At 37.6% G+C, this 18,138-nt stretch overlaps 1 protein-coding gene and 1 long non-coding RNA gene across 3 annotated transcripts; one reads left to right on the top strand and one right to left on the bottom strand.

Annotated features, from left to right (window-relative positions):
* Positions 1 to 5,155: 5,155 nt before the first annotated feature.
* nsun3 (NOP2/Sun RNA methyltransferase 3) lies at positions 5,156 to 13,963 on the bottom strand. The gene is made up of 6 exons (XM_026931693.3): positions 13,792 to 13,963; positions 13,556 to 13,671; positions 12,028 to 12,371; positions 11,456 to 11,610; positions 7,342 to 7,463; positions 5,156 to 5,494 (listed from the first exon to the last, which is right to left on the bottom strand). Exons 1-6 carry the CDS (start codon positions 13,891 to 13,893, stop codon positions 5,227 to 5,229), a joined length of 1,107 nt encoding a protein of 368 aa, XP_026787494.3. The 5' UTR covers positions 13,894 to 13,963; the 3' UTR covers positions 5,156 to 5,226.
* On the top strand, positions 13,884 to 18,119 carry LOC117596174 (uncharacterized). 2 transcript variants are annotated; one of them, XR_004577351.2, is made up of 4 exons: positions 13,884 to 15,519; positions 15,640 to 15,664; positions 16,792 to 16,951; positions 17,388 to 18,119. It is a non-coding gene; the product is annotated as an uncharacterized LOC117596174 (long non-coding RNA). The 2 variants fall into 2 exon arrangements; XR_008301035.1 differs by having other exon boundaries at positions 15,640 to 16,951.
* Positions 18,120 to 18,138: the final 19 nt, after the last annotated feature.

Here is an 18,138-nt window from a genome sequence, read left to right as displayed (position 1 = left end):
TTTTTTTGTGAAAGTGGGTGGTTCTGCTGCTACCCCTGCTGTCTCGGAAAATCCAACTTACTGCCCAAATCCCTGCCTTCTCACTCTCCTCTCAACTCAGCAGAGGGTGCACGTAGCCCATAAGAGCTTTGGGAAGAACTAGAGAGGTGTCTTGGCACTATGGTGAGCCTAGGCGTTTCCCAGTCATGGGAGTCAAGGTGCTGGTCCGGATCCTGATGCATCACAGGCCTTCCTCCAAGCATGCCTGAGCAGCCTGCATATACCTGTAATTATTCAAGGGAGTGTATATTAGGCCTGGCTCAAGGTGGCTGACAGTGAGGTCTTTACAAACATCCAGTGGTGCCCAAGCTTTGAGACAGTGGTAAGTTCTGACTCCACCAATCTTTGGGACCGAATGGCTGAGCTTTCATAGGCTGTTAAAGAACCACCTTGTTGATATGCCAGCAGCAGAGATTGTGTGGGATGAGTGTGGCACTGGGGAGGTGCATCCTGGGATGTTGGCTGCTGTTCCAGAACAGGAGGAGTCCTGTGGTAGGGAGGTTTAGACACAAGACCTTGCTTCTTGACCATTCTTAGGAGTGTTTAGCCATCAACAGGGTGGGCCTCACACTCCAGTGCTACCCCATTGCCTGCTTCATTTGCTTCACCAAATGAAAAATGCCAAAGCCTTAGTAAGTGGTGTCCTTTAAGGGACGTGGGGGGCTGTGGTGGTATAGGGGAGGGCAGAGGTGGGGGAGGAGGGGCTGTATGGGATGGTCAGAATGAAAGATGGGCTGGAGAGAATAAGCAGGTAATGAGAAATGACTTGCACCTATGCTTTTCTTCAAGTCTCAATAAGATCTGCCGGTGACCAGAGAGACGGAGTTGCAGAGCTGAGCAAAGCAACAGTGAAGTACATAAATATATATGAGCTCTGTGATGCATGGGATGAAAATTAGAAGAAAATAAAATGAAGGCTCTGCCACTCAACAAACCTGCTTCCTGTGTCTTCAAAGTTATCCAGGGTGTTACATTACATATGAATCAGCTGACTGAATTGATGCTAAATGATTCTTCTAGGTTTATGCTTGAAATAAAACAGACGTAAAGTTGTGAACTATGTGCAAATGCTCTGTATTAAAGTGATAATGTGCATAGTTACACTGTAATTCATGTGAGGTATATTTTACACTTTCATTGCTGTCTTGATCAGGAATTTGATGACAGTGTTCAGACACAGAGGCTATTTTTCAAATCAATAGTAGCTCAATTCTATACTGGACACACAATCTAATAAAACTCACCAAGAAGTCCATTAGCAACTAATAATGATGCTTAATACTTAATAATACCTTAATAATAACTATTTATAGCAATCATCCTGTTAAAAATTGTACATGACCCTGGCTCTTAATGTATTGTTTTGCCTTCTTGAGAATCAATGAATGTTTGCACCTTTTGTAATAGTTGTGTATGAGTCCCTCAGTTGTCCTAAGTGTGAAAAGATGGATCTCAACATCATATAGCCACTGCTGGAAAGGGGTCAAATATGCAGATGATGCTGGAAAGAATGTGCAGGACCCCGAGGATTTCTCTGAAGAACAGTGGGCAAATAAAGGACTCATGAACAACTATCACAAAACATTATATATATATATATATATATATATATATATATATATATATATATATATATATACACACACACAATTCTTTTAACATTGGCCAACACTTTTTAGTTTGGTTTCTCTCAAGGTTTTGCCTCATGTCATCTCAGGGAATTTTTCCTCACCATTGTCGGTTTGTTAATCAGTGATTTAAATCAGCATCCAGATTTTTGTAAAGCTGCTTTGTTCCAATGTCTACAGTTAAACGAGCTATCAAATTGTCTTCAGTCAAATTGGTTAAATATAATAGACTTTGCCATTGATTGGGAAGATTTTACACAGCAAGTAGCAATCATGGTGAAGGTGAAGGTGAAGGTGCTTTCTGAAGTTCTCAGGGACAACATTATTAAACAACACTTGAATGGAAAAAGCTACCACTAAAACAAAGAGCAAAGACCTTAAACATCGTTCTCAGTGCAATTGGTTCAATAGTCTGTAGGTGGAAAGTTCATGGAATCACAGCTAATCATCCCTGGACAGTTGCATTACACATCATCAAAGGAAACATGAATGGAGCGAAGTATCAGGACATATTAGAGGAGAATTTAATCTCAAGAAACTGAATCTGGGGAGAAGACGGATGATTCAACAAGACAGAGCAGATACATATCTAGTTTTAGTGTCAGATGCAGACCCTGGCATAGATTCATTTAGTAGAATGTTGGGAATTTTGAGTTCTAGTTTTGAGTTTTCAAGTTCTAGCTTGATCTCTTTGAACAAAGAAAGTCAGTCTATTCACCAGATCAGCAAAAGCAGTTAAAAAAAGTTCAAAGATAAAGTACTTATGAATGAAAACAGACAAGGTACAGGCAAACCCAGAAAGACCACCGGCAGACTGGACAGGATAATTCTAAGTTGAATAAAAGGATTGCTTCAGACATCAGTAAGAACTACTAGACTACAAACTATTCAAAACAGGATCAATGAGCCTGGTTTCAGAGGGAGAGTAATGCAGTGGAAACCATTTCTTGAGAATAAGAAAGCAAGTGTAAAATTTGCAAAAGAACTAAGAAAATATGCACAGAAAGACAGCAGCTTCTGGAGTCTTATTTTCAGATTAATCCAAATTTAAATTGGATGGATCTGGCAGAAGTGTGTTTGTGTGGAGAAAGATCAGGCTAATATGCTGCTTAATATGCTGTTGCTCCTCCGCATGCAGCCAAAACAGCTCCAACCCACCAAGGCATGGATTCTACACGACCTCTGAAGATGCCCTGTGGTATCTGGCACCAAGCAGCAGATCCATGAAGTCCTGTAACTTGCGAGGTGAAACCGCCACGGATCAGACTTGTTGGTCCAGCACGTACAGATGCTCCATTGGATTGAAACCTGGGGAATTTGGAGGCCAGGGCAACACTCACATTCTTCATCATGTTTCTCAAACCCTTCCCAAACAATGTGTGCAGTGTGGCAGAGAGCATTATCCTGCTGAAAGAAGCAACTGCCATCAACCTTGTTTCATTGCTACAAGAGCCAGTTCCAACGCTCCCGTGCCCATTGTAGGTGTTTTTGATGGTGGAAAGGGATTAGCCTGGGTACTCTGACCAGTCTACAGCTACGCAGTTGTATTGGTTCCTCAAGTAACCATCATTAAAATATTCTGTGATTTCGGGATAGCCGTCTTTGCTCTTGCGCATTGATGAGCCTTGTCTTGGCACCTCTACCCGGTACATGGTTTGATCCTGCTCAGGCCCTGCTTGGACCACTGTAGCTGAAGGCAATATGTAGCTAATATGCAGTAATGTCTAGTTTATTAATTAAGACTTTGAAAATATTTGTTAATATATTACTTCGTACATTAACATTAGCTCATACATTAATTAATCTTGCCTAGAAGATATTATTATACAATAAATTAAAAATAAAATCATTATTAAATAATAAAACTGTGGATTCTTTTTTGCATTACTTTTTAAAAAGATACCTATATATTAAGATATTAAGCTTTCTACAATAATTACTAATGAATAGATCATAATTCTTTAATTAATAAACTACACATTACTTGCTTATAAGTAGTTTATTACTGATCCTTAATTTAACTTAGTTACCAATTTGGGGAATGGGGAGGTGGTGAATGTATTTAAATAACTGTGCTTGCATCTACCAATTCAGTTGCACAATACACAATCAAATCCATACTAATTCAGATATGAATCATTTGTGCGAAAGAAGTGCAGTTTAGTCTCATTTGCTCTTCAAAAATAGCTAAGCACTCATTAAAAAATCCAAGTTCCTCATAATGTAAAACTTAATTTCTTTCTTTCTTTTAAATAGTTGGTCTAAAGGTTAGAAGAGAGCAGAGCAGCAGACGCGTGTGTACTTTTAGTTTCAGACGATGAGCCTTACATAATTTCAGCTTTCATTTACTAGAAATGACTATTGGAATTTCAGTGTAGCAGAGGTGCTTAACCTGCTCGTAACAACATCCTGCAAAAATCAAGTCATTCAACACCAGAAAAATTAGATAACGGTTCACATTTCTACAAGCATCTCACCGTTTTTGATATAAACACTGCAAAAATCACTTGCATAAAGGAGAAACTCTGGTTTATGTATATACAGGGTGTGACAGATGCTTTTGTTTTGTGAAGGGTGAGCTGCTGCTTGCCTGGTGGTTCCTGCGAACCCCTGTATATATGCACACTCCAGTTTCTAACTTAACAGGCCTGTACTTGGTGTTTGAACATGACGGCAATGATCAGCGCAGCGCTTTTCATTACTTTCTGCTTAACATCAGTATTAAAATTATTCCTAACATGTTACATTTTATATTTCATTGCACGCCTATTCAATCTTCGGGGTTTTTTGTTGTCGTTTTTGTTTTTTTTTTCCTCTTTTGGCCATTTTTGACTGTTTTCAGCCAAAATTTTTGATAGCAACCTTAATAAATATAGTTAAACGATGTTAACTATATACTTGTCTAAAGCTAGCTAAGCTGTACATGCAATAATAGATTTTATTTCACATTAAAAAAATCAAAACATTCTCCATTTGACAGAAAGCGAGGCTGCTGGATCAGCGCATCTTTCAAGAGGGACAATGATAGATTACTAATGTGAGATGGGAGAAGGGGGCGGAGCTTCTAGGAGGTCAGTTAATATTGGAGAGTCCAAACCATCTTTTTGCAGATATTTGATTGATAACTCATGCCAGTGTACTCTGAGGTTCTTCCACAAAACCAGTAAATGTTGCCAGGTCTGTTTTTGTTTTTACACACCAAAGATCTGGAACAGATTAACATTCATCAGAGTCTCAGAGAGATGTCAATCAGGTTTGCTCATTAGAATGTTAGGCCATGCCCACATTACTGTTAGTGTACTGTTTTCAATCAAACCTAGCTTTACCCCTGTCTGTTACAAAGCACTGACACTAACACAGACTCCTTCCATCTCCTCACAGAAAATATCACCATATCAACAATTACACCCAGCACCAATGCCAGAGCTGCTGTTATACAATATCAATCCACACCTTCTGACCAATCAGATTTGAGAATTCAACAGCACTGTGGTGTAATCTTCTTTAATAGAGATAGGCAAACTCCAAAATCCTGTACACACCATGAGAAAGTAGCTGTTCAGGAGCTTCTCCTCAATCTACACACATACATTGGTCCCCATGTTCTTCCCTGTTCTGGCACCACCAAATGACCCAGAGGAGGTTGGAGGTGGGCAAATTTAAAATGACCAGAGAAAGAGCCAATCAGTTCCTCCTCCAGATCCACAAGCTCCACCCCCTGTGAGGTGGAAAGAACCGCCTCCATGACTGACTGGTTCTCAGCACGGGAAAAGGTGCAGGTGGAGTAAACCACGAGTCCTCCGGGACGCACCGCTGCCAAGGCCGAACTGAAACACACACACACACACACACACACACACACACACACACACACACATACATACACACAGGAGAAATATCTGATAATGGCCATGTTGTTGACTGAAAGGTCATCATTATTCTCTTGAAGGTCAGCAAGCCGCAGCCTCATATATAAGATCAGGTTTATCATAATACTAATATTTACACTATATAACAATGATGATGTGCTGTAGCTGTATGTCCTGAACTCTGCACCTGGTGGTAACATCATTAAAGAAGCAAGCTGTACAACATAGGAGTGTAACACAATCACACTATCTATAACTGCTGACAGTAGTGCTCCAAATATCCAGATCTGTATCTGCATTTAGATTTAAACCTGAATCTATTGAGCGTGTAGAGATGCTTCTGCTTCGCTTTCACTCACTCATCGTTCAACACTCTGCTTTCGGGGACGGGAATAAGACGCACATTCCCGTAGCTTCGATTGGTCCGTCTCAACCAATCCCCTTTCTTCTGAAAATAGACCATGATCTCATTCCCAAAATGGCAGAGATGAACAATAACTTCATTTCAATCTTCGTTACAGCTACATCTCAACTAAGCACATAGCTAACATACAGTATGTAGAATAACCTTATATGTTTTGTCAGGTAACTAACATGATCCAGTAAGCCACCATTTATATATATATATATATATATATATATAGGAGTCAGCTGGCGAAAGTAAATGCCGCCGTATGTAATTTGACAGGAGACTGTCAACTAGCCAGAGAGATCAATTTAATCCACATCTGAGAGAAAACCTACTTGGGATAGTTTTTTTTTTTTTTTTTGTACCTGCCTGTGATATTTTCTAACAAATTAATTCTAGTTCCCAAAATGCTGTATAAATCTGACCAACATGAACGTAAAAACCTCCTGTTGCATGACGTTTTGTTTTGTCCTGCATTAAATAAATAAATAAATAGATAGATAGATAGATAGATAGATAGATATTTTATTCAAATCTGTATTCGTATTTGGTTACATCCCTAATATAACACTTACATAGTGAAGGTTTTAGGTTTTTACAGTGACAGTGAGCTATATATCTCCATCTCTTAAGCCAAGTGAGTTTCCTACTTCTGCTTATGAGATTTTTATGAGTATTTATGACATTTATGACACTGTAATGCACATTCATTGCAGCCCTTGAGCAAAGTGAGTTTCATTGTGCTATTTATTTATTCAGATTTATCTGAAATGCTGTGTAAATTCAATAAGACAACACTGATAGAATGGCGTATATTTTTTAAACTCTTAAACTAGATTTCAATTTCATTTCATTTCATGATTTTGTTTGTTTGTTTAAAATTTAATGCTACCATGGCTATTGCGAGAAACAGGTTAAACTGTAACAAATTACAAAAGTTTTTTTTTTTTTTTTTTTTTTAAGTTTATCTTTAATTAAAAGCTAAAACTAAATCTGGCCTCACTTCATTAAAAATCTTTTCATATGAATCAACCAAATAAGAAAAGAGTCCTAGAGGAGCTGAAACCATCACAGTCCATTAAAATATACCTATATAAAATATAACAGTCTTATGAAAACCTATGGCAGTGTCATAACACCGTAATTACAGTCATGTATATATTGTAAGTCAGTCCTATGTCACCTGACTTACGTGTTACGTTAAGATGAACAAAATTAGTCTTTATGAGAGCTGAAGTCTTTTGGAAAAAAGCCTTGACAAATGTATAATGCAGGTTTCTTTTCAGTTGTCAGTGAGTGTTTATGCACCCTATGAACACCAGCCTTAAGTGAAGAGTTAACATATTTTGTGCAGATCAGAAATCGAAGTGAATTAAGAGATGTCTAAGCTGCTCACCAGAGAAGCTCCTTTTGCAGCTGCGGAAGTTTAGCTCGCTCTCTCAACCGCAGCTCCCCCTGCTGGGCTCCAGCGCTAAACAGCCAACTGCGGTCATTGGAGCATGGGGCATCTACTAGCACCTGACACAAGGGACAGACACACACACACACACACACCAGGGAACATGTGTGAATATTAGCAAGAGGAAAATGAGGGGGAAAATATTCCATGCACCTGATGGGAATTGCGACGGGAGTCGAGAGGCAGCATGCTGTGAAGGGAAACGGAGGATGTGAGCCTCTGTTACTCTAAAGCCCAAAGAGAAACACATACACACACGAACACACACACACACGGCTCGAAATGACAAACACACACCACTCATGAGGGAGTTGAAAGAAAGAGAACATCTGAAATTAGCAGATGGAGGACACACCTGAGTTACGGTGGAGTTTGGCAATTAAAAAAGGGAGCAAAGAAGGTAAAAAAAATTATATATTTATAAAAAAAAAAAGATGCACTGAAAAATAGTGTGTATCCAGTTCTTAATTATGGTTGAATATTTAAAACAGCATGAATGTCTTTGTTTTTTTCTTTCTTCTACTTTTCTCCCATTCTGTCACACACACACACACAGGTCATACTATCCTTGTGAGGACTTTCCATTGAGGTAATCATAAATGCAGCTAATTAATGCTATACCACCCCTAATTCTAATCCTAACCTTAACCTCCATAACTAAAAAGAAAGATTTATGCTTTTAGTTGTTTTTTTTTAAATAAAAGCTGAGTTATTTTTTTAATAAATTAAAAATAAAGGTTTTTCTCATGGGGACGAGCCAAAGTCAAAACTGTCAGAGTTTCCAATCCTTTTGAATATTTGGTCCCCAATAAGATATTAAAACATAACACACACACACACACGCATGCGCGCGCTTGCTGTCTACTTGTTCCAGCTAAGCTCCTCTCAGAGATTAAGGTTTTCGCTCCTCATTAGAGTCGGCTCACTGCAAGTGTCTTGATGAACAGAGACTTGAACGTCTGACTGCTCGCCAGCTTTATTCCCCCATAATTCCATTCTGTCACAGCTCTATTGCCTACAGGGCTCAAAAAAACACTAGAGGGCCAGTGTGAAGTCAAAGACCTCCAGAGTGCATGATACTACAAGGCGATGTTCCAGAGTGGAAAAAGCCACGATGAAGCACCTCACTAGAATGAAATCATAGTCCTGTTCAAATGAGTCAGGATGAAATGGTCCATATCATCCGACTCTGAGTCATCCTGAGATAAATCTTACAGGCAGGCTGGGCAAAAGAGCCTGATTCTGACAGGTAAAGGTAATTTTGCTTAACTTCCTGGCTTTTGTCACAGTGACTGATGAAGATGGCCCAGTGTTTCACTGTGCATGGATGACACATCATGCAAGATGGCAACACTTCCACCTAGTGCATAAAGCTGTGCACTACACCATACCATATTACTAGCTCAGGATTTATAATATTCATAATATTTACAGTATATATATATATATTTTTAAAATATTTCACCCCATTTTGAGATTCTTACATAAACAGTTATTATTGCATTATCCAGGATACTTTTACACAGAACACCAAATCAGACAAAAATAAATGTTAATATATAAACTATACAAGTATATTTATTGGATTACACAGTTCAAGTAACCTAATATTTAAAAAAATAATAATAATGATAAATATACATATAAATTATAAAAACAAACCTTTATTAACTTACTTTTGTTTTTTTTTAACCTTGCTTATGGACTTTATTTACGGATTTTACCTACTTATAGACTTAGTTAGTTAGTTAGCTTAACTAACCTATTTACTTACCTAACTTATGTACCTTGTGTACTTTACTTACTTGACATATGGATTTTACTTACCTTGTTACTTAGTTATATACTTAAGTCACTTTAGTTATAGGCTTTACTTACCTTAGTTATGGATGTTACTTACTTTATTTATGGATTTAAATTACTTATGAACTTTACTCACTTTATTTATGGATTTACTTACTTTACATGTGGATTATACTTACTTACTTATGGACTTTACATATTTATTTACTTTCTTTACTTGCATATTTACTAGCTGAATTTATTTAAAGTTACTTAAGTTATATACTTTACCTGCTTTAGTTATGGATGTTACTTAGTTACATATTGATTATACTTACTTTACTTATGGACATAAATTACTTATGGATTTTACTCACTTACTTACAGACTTTACATATTTACAGTTATATATAGTTATATACTTAAGTCACTTTATTTACGGGCTTTACTCACCTTATTTATAGATGTTACTTGCTTTATATATGGATTTAAATTATTTATGGACTTTACTCACTTTATTTATGGATTGACTTACTTTACATATGGATTTTACTTACTTACAGACTTTACATATTTATTTACTTTCTTTACTTGCATATTTACATACTCGACTGAACTTATTTAAATCACTTAAGTTACTTATTTTACTTGCTTTAATTATGAGTGTTTCTTACAGTACATATGGACTTTACTTATATTCTTTACTTTTATATACTATACATTACTAAGTTACTTACTTTATTACTTATAGGCTTTTCTTACTTCACTTATGGACTGTACTTATATACTTTCTTTACTTACATATTTACTTACTTATTTGACTGAATTACTTACTTAAATCACTTAAGTTACTTACCTTACTTACTTTATTACTTTATTTATGGACTTTACTTAATGATTTACTAAATTCACTATCCATTACAGCAGTTTTGTTTCGTTGCTGGTTTTACATCATGTTAAGGTCGTCTGTCACTCAACCCTGGCTGCATGTAAATTATATATATTTAAAATATATATTTTATAGACATATAAACTAGACATTTTCTAGATTGTTTATACTTCTTTTTAAGATACTGAAGTGTAGATTAAGAAATGAACAACTCCTAATAAGAAGTGCTTTAGTCTGGTCATTTTAAACCCATTCAATTCAAGTGACCAATTAATTATATATATATATATATATATATATATATATATATATATATATATATATAAGTCTGTATATTACATTTGATACATAGTGACCAGATAATTGCAATTATAACTAAAATTTTTAAGTAACTATAACGTCTATAATGACTTTAAAAGTAGCTGAACGTATTTGGTAGAGATAGTGATCTCCACCACTATTATGTCATTCAAAAATCGAATAAAATATTGCAGACTCTGCTTTAAGAAGCACGGCCCATTAAGCCATTAGAGTAAAAGGCTGAGTCAGCAGGCTGTGTAAAGCGCCTACATGCTGTATGACTGGCGTGTTTCTCCTGAAGGCTGGCTGGGGATCTCCAGAGTGTCTCTTTGTGAGAGGAAACCTGTGTGTGTGTGCAGATTTCACCAGTGCTAGCTCTGCTTCAAAATAACTGAGTCAGTGTAAGGGAAAATGCAGAGATCAGGTAAATGTTTAATTGCTTTCAAAAAAGTCAGACTGCTCAGGTGGAGCTGAGTGACAGAAAAGTATGGCTTGGCTTTGAAGAGGGTATGAAGTTATTTTTTCATAGAAACTACTGAAAAATCTGTATAGCTTTAACAAGAGTGAGACAATGGGAATAACGAGTGTGAGTGTGGAACTGGTATGTTTGGTAAACTTCAGTTATGATTTATCATTAATATATTGACAATTCACAGAAATATACAGATAAAATAACAAAAAACATGATACTGCCCATTTACTGTATAGTAAATATGAGAGGTGATAACACTGCTAACAAGAAAATTCTAGCATGTACAGAGAAAAATCAGAATTTTCCCACAAAATCACTCGTGAATGCCATCAGACAAACAGCAAAAACTTCCTGTCTTTCTTTTCGGATGTACGCCAAGCAACAGCGAGCATGTCTTTAATGACTTTATCCTTCAGTGAATTGTCTTTTCTGCTGGCTGAATTTTATACGTGTTTAGCTGAAAAAGCTGAAAAAGCACAGTTTACAGGCGTAGCAAGAGGTCAAAGTCATAAACGCTATGGATAAACCATAAATTCTGGCACCTCTGAAATATCATAGACCTAACATTTGCGGAATTGTAAACCGTTAAACAAACATGGTCCTCATACCTTGTCGAACATCTCTGGCCTCTTGCTCCCGATGTCCCTGCCGTCCTCATTGGTCACGGTGTGGGTGTCTCTGAGTGCGCGAGGGACGTACGACTCCAGAGTCTTCACCAGCCACTCATACCTGCTCTTATCCACTTCATTACAATGCAGCAGCCCTGAGAGTCACATGATCACGACATAATCACCGGCATCCAGGTTCCTATGCCTTAAACTGTGGCTATTTACTGCACTCATAAAAATGGATGGCACTCGAATATAAGATACGCACGAAAATATGAAGAATGACATTAAAATAAAAGGCAATTATGAGGCAAATGAATTTAAGTGGCATTCACTGAAAACGACGCAGCACAGTTTTAATGCAGCATTCTTTAATAAATAAAAAATGGTCAGTGTTGGCAAACTGCTGCGGTGTAAGAGGAATAAAATACTTCAGAACGTGCTGTTAATGGAAGCTTTCAACCTCAAGCTACATCACACCACCTGGTCATTGATTATTTTCCTATAACAGCACACCCTGCATGTTTTATTCCTTACATTTGACACTAAGGAGTAAGAAGGGAGGGTCGTACCCGGGTTTGCCGTTTGCAGTACAGCCAGGGCTTTCCCTCCCGGAGCGGAGCACAGATCCAACACACTCTCTCCGTCCCTCACAGCCAGAGCCAGCACGGGCAGCAGGGACGCAGCATTCAGCAGGTAGTACTGCTTCAGCCAGCCCTGCCGATGTCTCTGTGTGGGCAGACGCACTGCATCTTTATGGACGAGACACTGAAGATACCGGTCGATAGGGGAATCTGGTTGAGACAGAAGGCTGTAGTAGCCGAGAGATTTTAAAACGGCCTTGATATCCAGATGATCGCTGAAGCGATTCAGTAGGACGCCATACTGCCAACAGTGAGGATTCAGCAGGACTTCCCTAAATAAAAATAAATAAATAAAAGAAAACTGGGAAATTTTACAGTCCTTACATACCTTGACAACCTTGTTTTAATAGTCTAAAATGTACTAGATATTAGCTTCTTTATTAGTGTTAGGTCTTCATGTCCCTTATGTGTGTGTGTGTGCGTGTGTGTGTGCGTGTGCGTGTGCGTGTTAGTCTTTCGTTTACTGCTCTGACCTTGTGTATGTGCTCTTGGGCCCTTTCTTCATGCATATTTTGGTGTGATAAAGAGCATGATGATATAATTCTTCACTTCCTGTACTTCATTGTAGTTATCTGTCAGCCATGTTATGAATTTGTCGTTCTCTTGCATGCGAGAGTGTGTTTAAAACCCTGCACCTGAGGACCACAGTCTAGGGATGATAGCAGTACGAATTTGGCTCTTCGTTTGTGCGCACCAATCAACTCTGTGTCTAAATATACCCACATCTGCTGGTTGCTCAGAAGGTGCTGATTTATTTTCTATGATATTGGATACAAATCACAGGATTGTATTAATGAGAAAAAAAGAGAGGCTGATGAGGGAATAACCGTTTAACGTAAGTGATAGCACAGAGGTTCAACAACAATAAAGGTAACTATAAACAGATAAAAAGTCATTTCTTAATAATAAATTAAACAAACAGCAAATTGCTGAGGTAAAAGAGGACTTAAACACTTTGGGACTTGCTGTAGTAGGAAAAAGAATCCACTTTGGAAGTGTAACACTTTTCATTACTCCGTTGTTGATTATTTTCATATAACAGCATGAACCCAAGTATGTATGTATATATATATATATATATATATATATATATATATATATATATATATATATATATATATTTAATTCGATGTGTGTACTACAGTCATGACCTTCACCTGTCAATCACATTCACTTGTGCACACATTCCCCTCAGGCTGAGTGTATTTTTAAACTTAAAAAGTGTAACTTTTGATTTAAGATAGCCAATAAAAAAGACAGACCCAAGAATCTGCACTCAAGAAATCATTTTCAACAGTTCTGATGTTCTTTGTAGCAAGTGTGGAGCTTGTCCAATTCCCTGCATGTACATTAATACTGAGATACATGCATTTCTTTCTGTCTGTCTGTCTTAGTGGATATATGAAAAGCTCATGCACTGTGTTTTGACAGTAAACTGCTACAGCTCTTTACTCACCTTGCAGAAAGCCAGACTTCCCCCAGCTCCTCTCTGTACTGGGTGTTAAACTGCTCCAGCACTGACTCACACACTTTCCTCTCAGCTCTGCTGCCTGTGTCCTCTTTAATGCAAAGCTGGAATGAAAACGTTAAGCAAGTTTAAACCTGTAACAATGCAAGCGAGTGTGGGATTTACTTAACCAGCTACATGGGACCTGCTGCTGCCTTTAAAGCCGAGTTGAAACTGAAACACACCGCGGTGTGAAGTCCTCTCCCGACACTGCTGAAGCGTCCACTTCTCATATAACTGCATGCTGTCGAGACATTTGCTCTGGACAAAAATTTTAATGACAACATTGACAGAGCATTATCGACCGAGAGTGAAACACCGGTCCGTCTGTTTAATGTTACCCTCAGAAACGCGGATCGTCACTATCCGTTCCGCCTTTTTGCTCATTACGAGGGGTGAAAACTTTAGGCTTCCACACGATACGATTTCGATTTTTAATGCAACAATTCGATATTTGACGATACTGCTGAATCTGATACGATATGATACAATTTCAATTCATAGGCTAATGATTCGATATTCGATGATACTACTGAATCTGCTATGATATGATACGATACTATTCTGTTCAATATATAAGGCAACAGTGTGATATTTGATGATACTACTAAATCTGCTACTGTACGATATGATACAATTTCAATTCATAGGCTAATGATTCGATATTTGATGATACTACTGAATCTGGTAATATAGGATACATTTCGATTCATAAAGCAACAATTCAATATTTGACGATACTAGTGAATCTGCTACAATATGGTACAATTTCAATTCATAGGCCAATGATTCGATATTTAACGATACAACTGAATCTGGTACAATAGTATACATTTTAGCTCATAAAGCAGCATTTCAATATTTGATGATACTGCTGAATCTGCTACGATATGATACAATTTCAGTTCATAGGGCGACAATTCGATATTTGATGAAACTACAAAATCTGCTATGATATACGATTTTCGATATATAAGACAACAGCGTGATATTTGAAGATACTACTGAATCTGCTGCTATGATACGATATGATACAATTTATCACCCTCTGATTGATATGTGATGAATTTTGTTCTGAATCTGAAGTAGGCCGACTGTAAATTTGCAAATGATGATGATGTAGAGAAGGACTATTTTAAAAGTGAAATGTATGGGATTTTTCTGTATGTTTCCAAAATTGGCCATGCTCTCTAGGTGGGAGGGGCATACTCTCTCTCCCCTGTCAGTCACAGTGACACTAGCCAATCATGGGCTTCTGTGAGCTCATGTATGTGGAAGAAGGTAGATAGCACTTTCCTTCAAGTGTGTTATGCTGCCCTGTGATGTGCATGAACAGCAGTTCAGACAGATGTGGTTGGCTGGCCTCATGAAAACAAATCCCTTGTATCCCCAGGAGTACACGTACCACCATTTGAGAAATACTGGTAGTAGGGACCTGCCAGCTTGACCGTGTATTTTGCTGTAGAGGTTGGAACAATACCCTGATCGGCTACCTGTAACTTGTGCACATTGGTTGTATGCCTGCTTGGTTTCTTGCTGAAACTCATGTATATGCTGTAGATTTGTTGCTGCATCCTTTTGTCTGTGTTTAATTTCGGAGTGCTACAGTATTTACTCCAGCCGAAGATTTCCACCTCTGGCTTCTGCACTCTGGCTGAGAGATGTCCAGGACATTGAAGGGTCACCTCTACTAGACTCCCTTTTCCTTAATGGATGCTGTACCCTTTGTGTGACCAGAAATTGAAAGAGTTCAAGCCTAGCGTCTCGGAGGTCAACCATCTCAGGATTTTGCTTGCTGGACCAGTAGGTTCCTGGAAGTCCAGCTTTATCAGCTCTGTTAATACAGTCCTCCAAGGTTACAATATGACCATCACCACAGTAAATGCACTCAGAGGTCACAGCTTCATTCGCAGGTAAAAATGAGTGTTGTGGACATCCAGTAATCAAATACAGAGTCACAATGTATTTCAATGCAATTTAAAATACACTTTAACATTTAATATAGAAATCTTATACTTGTGTTTCATTTTCAGTGCAAAACCTGCAAGCTGAGGAAAGGTACAGATGGATCTTTTTATCTGTTTGTATTCAGTGACATGATGGGTCTGGAAGAACATAGCTCAGAAGGGGTGCAAACTAATGACATCATCATGACATGTACTGCATGGACATGTGGCAGAGGAGTACAGAGCAAGCTGATGCACATTCGATTCTAATTTGATGTATAGATGAATCAGAAATACTCTAAAAGACAAAACTAATGATTAATGATTAATTAATGAAAATTTGAGCTACAGAGGGGGTTCCTCTGCATACTCCAGTTTCCTCGCCCAGTCCAAAGACATGCATTGTGGGCTGATTGGAATCTCTAAATTGTCCGGAGTGCGTGTGTGTGTGTGTCCCGCCTTGTGCCCTTGGTCACCTGGGATAGGCTCCAGGATCCCCGTGACCCCGTGTAGGATAAGCGGTACAGAAAACGGATGGATGGAATTTGAGATACAGCAGATTGAAATATTTTTTCATATTATTATAACAACCAATGGGGCAAGTTAGCAATCATGTAAGTGAATCACAAGGAATTAAGGATTAGGGATATTAATCCACTTAACTAAATAGCTCACCATATGATGTTACATTACATTAGCTACCACATTTTAGACTAGTCAGTTTGTTCCCAGGTGACCAAAACATGGGATTAGTCCACCTTTGAGTGTTATCCCCGTAGGTTCTATGCCATTTCATCCAGTCCACGAACGTCCAAGAATGTTAAGCATACACTGTTAAAGTTTTGCTCAGCCTTTTTTGGCCCATGCTTGAAGAAAAGGTAAATTATGGCAAATCATAACATAGTGGTGATTTTGTTAGTTTAGTTTAGTTTATTTAATTATAAAGCACATTTAAAAACAACTGATGTTGAAACCAAAGTGCTGTACAAGTAGTATAAAACAGATCTATACACAAAAACATTTAACAATATAAAATGGAATGGAAGACAAATGGAAATTTTACAGCATTTTGTAACAATGAAGACCCATGGTTGCAGAAACATCCAAAAACAAGTTTAAAAATGAACCTAAACTCTTGAACAAAATTCATACTTGGGTTATCGAGGGATATAATGTAGTGCATACCAGCCTATACCATAATTACACATGCACTCACAGTTCATTTTCTTTTATTTTTAGTTTAATGCCAAGGAACTGACTGCTGAAAGCACTGAATACAGCACTGCCCCGAGCTTAAATGACAAAGTTCACTGTCTGGTCAGTGTGCTCTCTGAAGAGAAAATATCTGAAGATGTCATCCATAAAATGAGAGAAGTTCTGCAAAAAGCACGAGACTTGGGTAAGTCATCATCCAGTCATATCTTAATGTTCATCCACTTTTTAAATTACCAATAAAACATAAGTAATTCGTTTTACAACATAGACTTACACTGTTAAAACTATAAAGCGTTTTAAATTATATCGAAATTATGTACAACATTTTAGTTTACAACGAATATATTACCGCTTATTGCTGAAGAGAAGATATTTTAAAGACGTGAAAGAAGTTATGAAAGTTCAAAAAACAAAAGATGCTCAGTGAAGCCTGGCTGTAAAGGATGTATAAAGAATAATCCTAAAGCCTAAAATTAGGAGATGATTAAATCATTAAGAAAAAACATTCACTACCGGGGGTTTGAACTCGCAACATTCTGGTCAATGCCTTTGTTTTAAATATAGCAATAAGTTCATACAGGTTACTGTCCATCTCATAATAATTATGTGTATATCTCTAGATGATGGAGTGCAGCACCACACTGGGAGTTCCAGTGAACCGCATCTTCCCTGTAAAGAACTACAGCAAGGGAATCACCTGCAACACCAGCATGGATATTCTTATTCTCATGGCAGTGACAAATATTGTGCGCTTTGTCAGCAACTATGTGGACAGGCAGTAAAACATACATAAGGTATACACGGGGTTAGCTTTTAGTATAAATACAGTTCTGTAGCAACTCTATGCTTTGTGATTTCTGAATTGAAGTATAGCATTTCATGTTTCACTTTTCAAATCCGCTTTTCCATTAGGTTATTGTTTACTATATTCTATGCTTTGAATTAATATATTTAAAGTACAGGGTGTCCCAAAAGTCTTCATACTTAGGGGAAATTAACACTTTTTAGCAAAATGTCTTCCAAAAGTTTTCATACTTAGTTTATATTATATAATTTTTCAGATAGCCTTTACGAATGGCTTTGACAAAAGAAGAACGTATTGAAATCATTTTCATGGCTGGATTGGGAAGCTGTCGCAAGGTTGTGATGGACTTTAACAGGAAACATGGCAAGCGTATCACACACGACACTGTTGCCAAATTTATTAACAAATTCAAAAAGACTGGAAATGACCAACTGAGAAGTGTGCATCCATGAACATCCACTGAAGAAGGCACAACCGACGTGGTGCTGGCATACATAGTCCCCTAGGTATGGACTTTTGGGACACCCTGTAGTTGTCAGAATTAAAATAGCACAGTATTTTTTGTT

The sequence above is a fragment of the Pangasianodon hypophthalmus genome, chromosome 26, assembly GCF_027358585.1.
Source record: "Pangasianodon hypophthalmus isolate fPanHyp1 chromosome 26, fPanHyp1.pri, whole genome shotgun sequence".
NCBI lineage: Eukaryota > Metazoa > Chordata > Actinopteri > Siluriformes > Pangasiidae > Pangasianodon > Pangasianodon hypophthalmus.
Note: the sequence above shows the minus strand (reverse complement) of the source record. Positions and strands in the feature narration are given on the sequence as shown.

Coding starts and splice junctions, on each gene's coding strand:
- nsun3 (XM_026931693.3), bottom strand. CDS start 13,893: ATGTTGTCATTAAAATTTTTGTCCAGAGCAAATGTCTCGACAGCATGC. Junction 11,611..12,027: donor ACTGCAAACGGCAAACCCGG/GTACGACCCTCC, acceptor TGTGACTCTCAG/GGCTGCTGCATTGTAATGAA. Junction 7,464..11,455: donor GGCCAGAGATGTTCGACAAG/GTATGAGGACCA, acceptor CCCTTGTGTCAG/GTGCTAGTAGATGCCCCATG.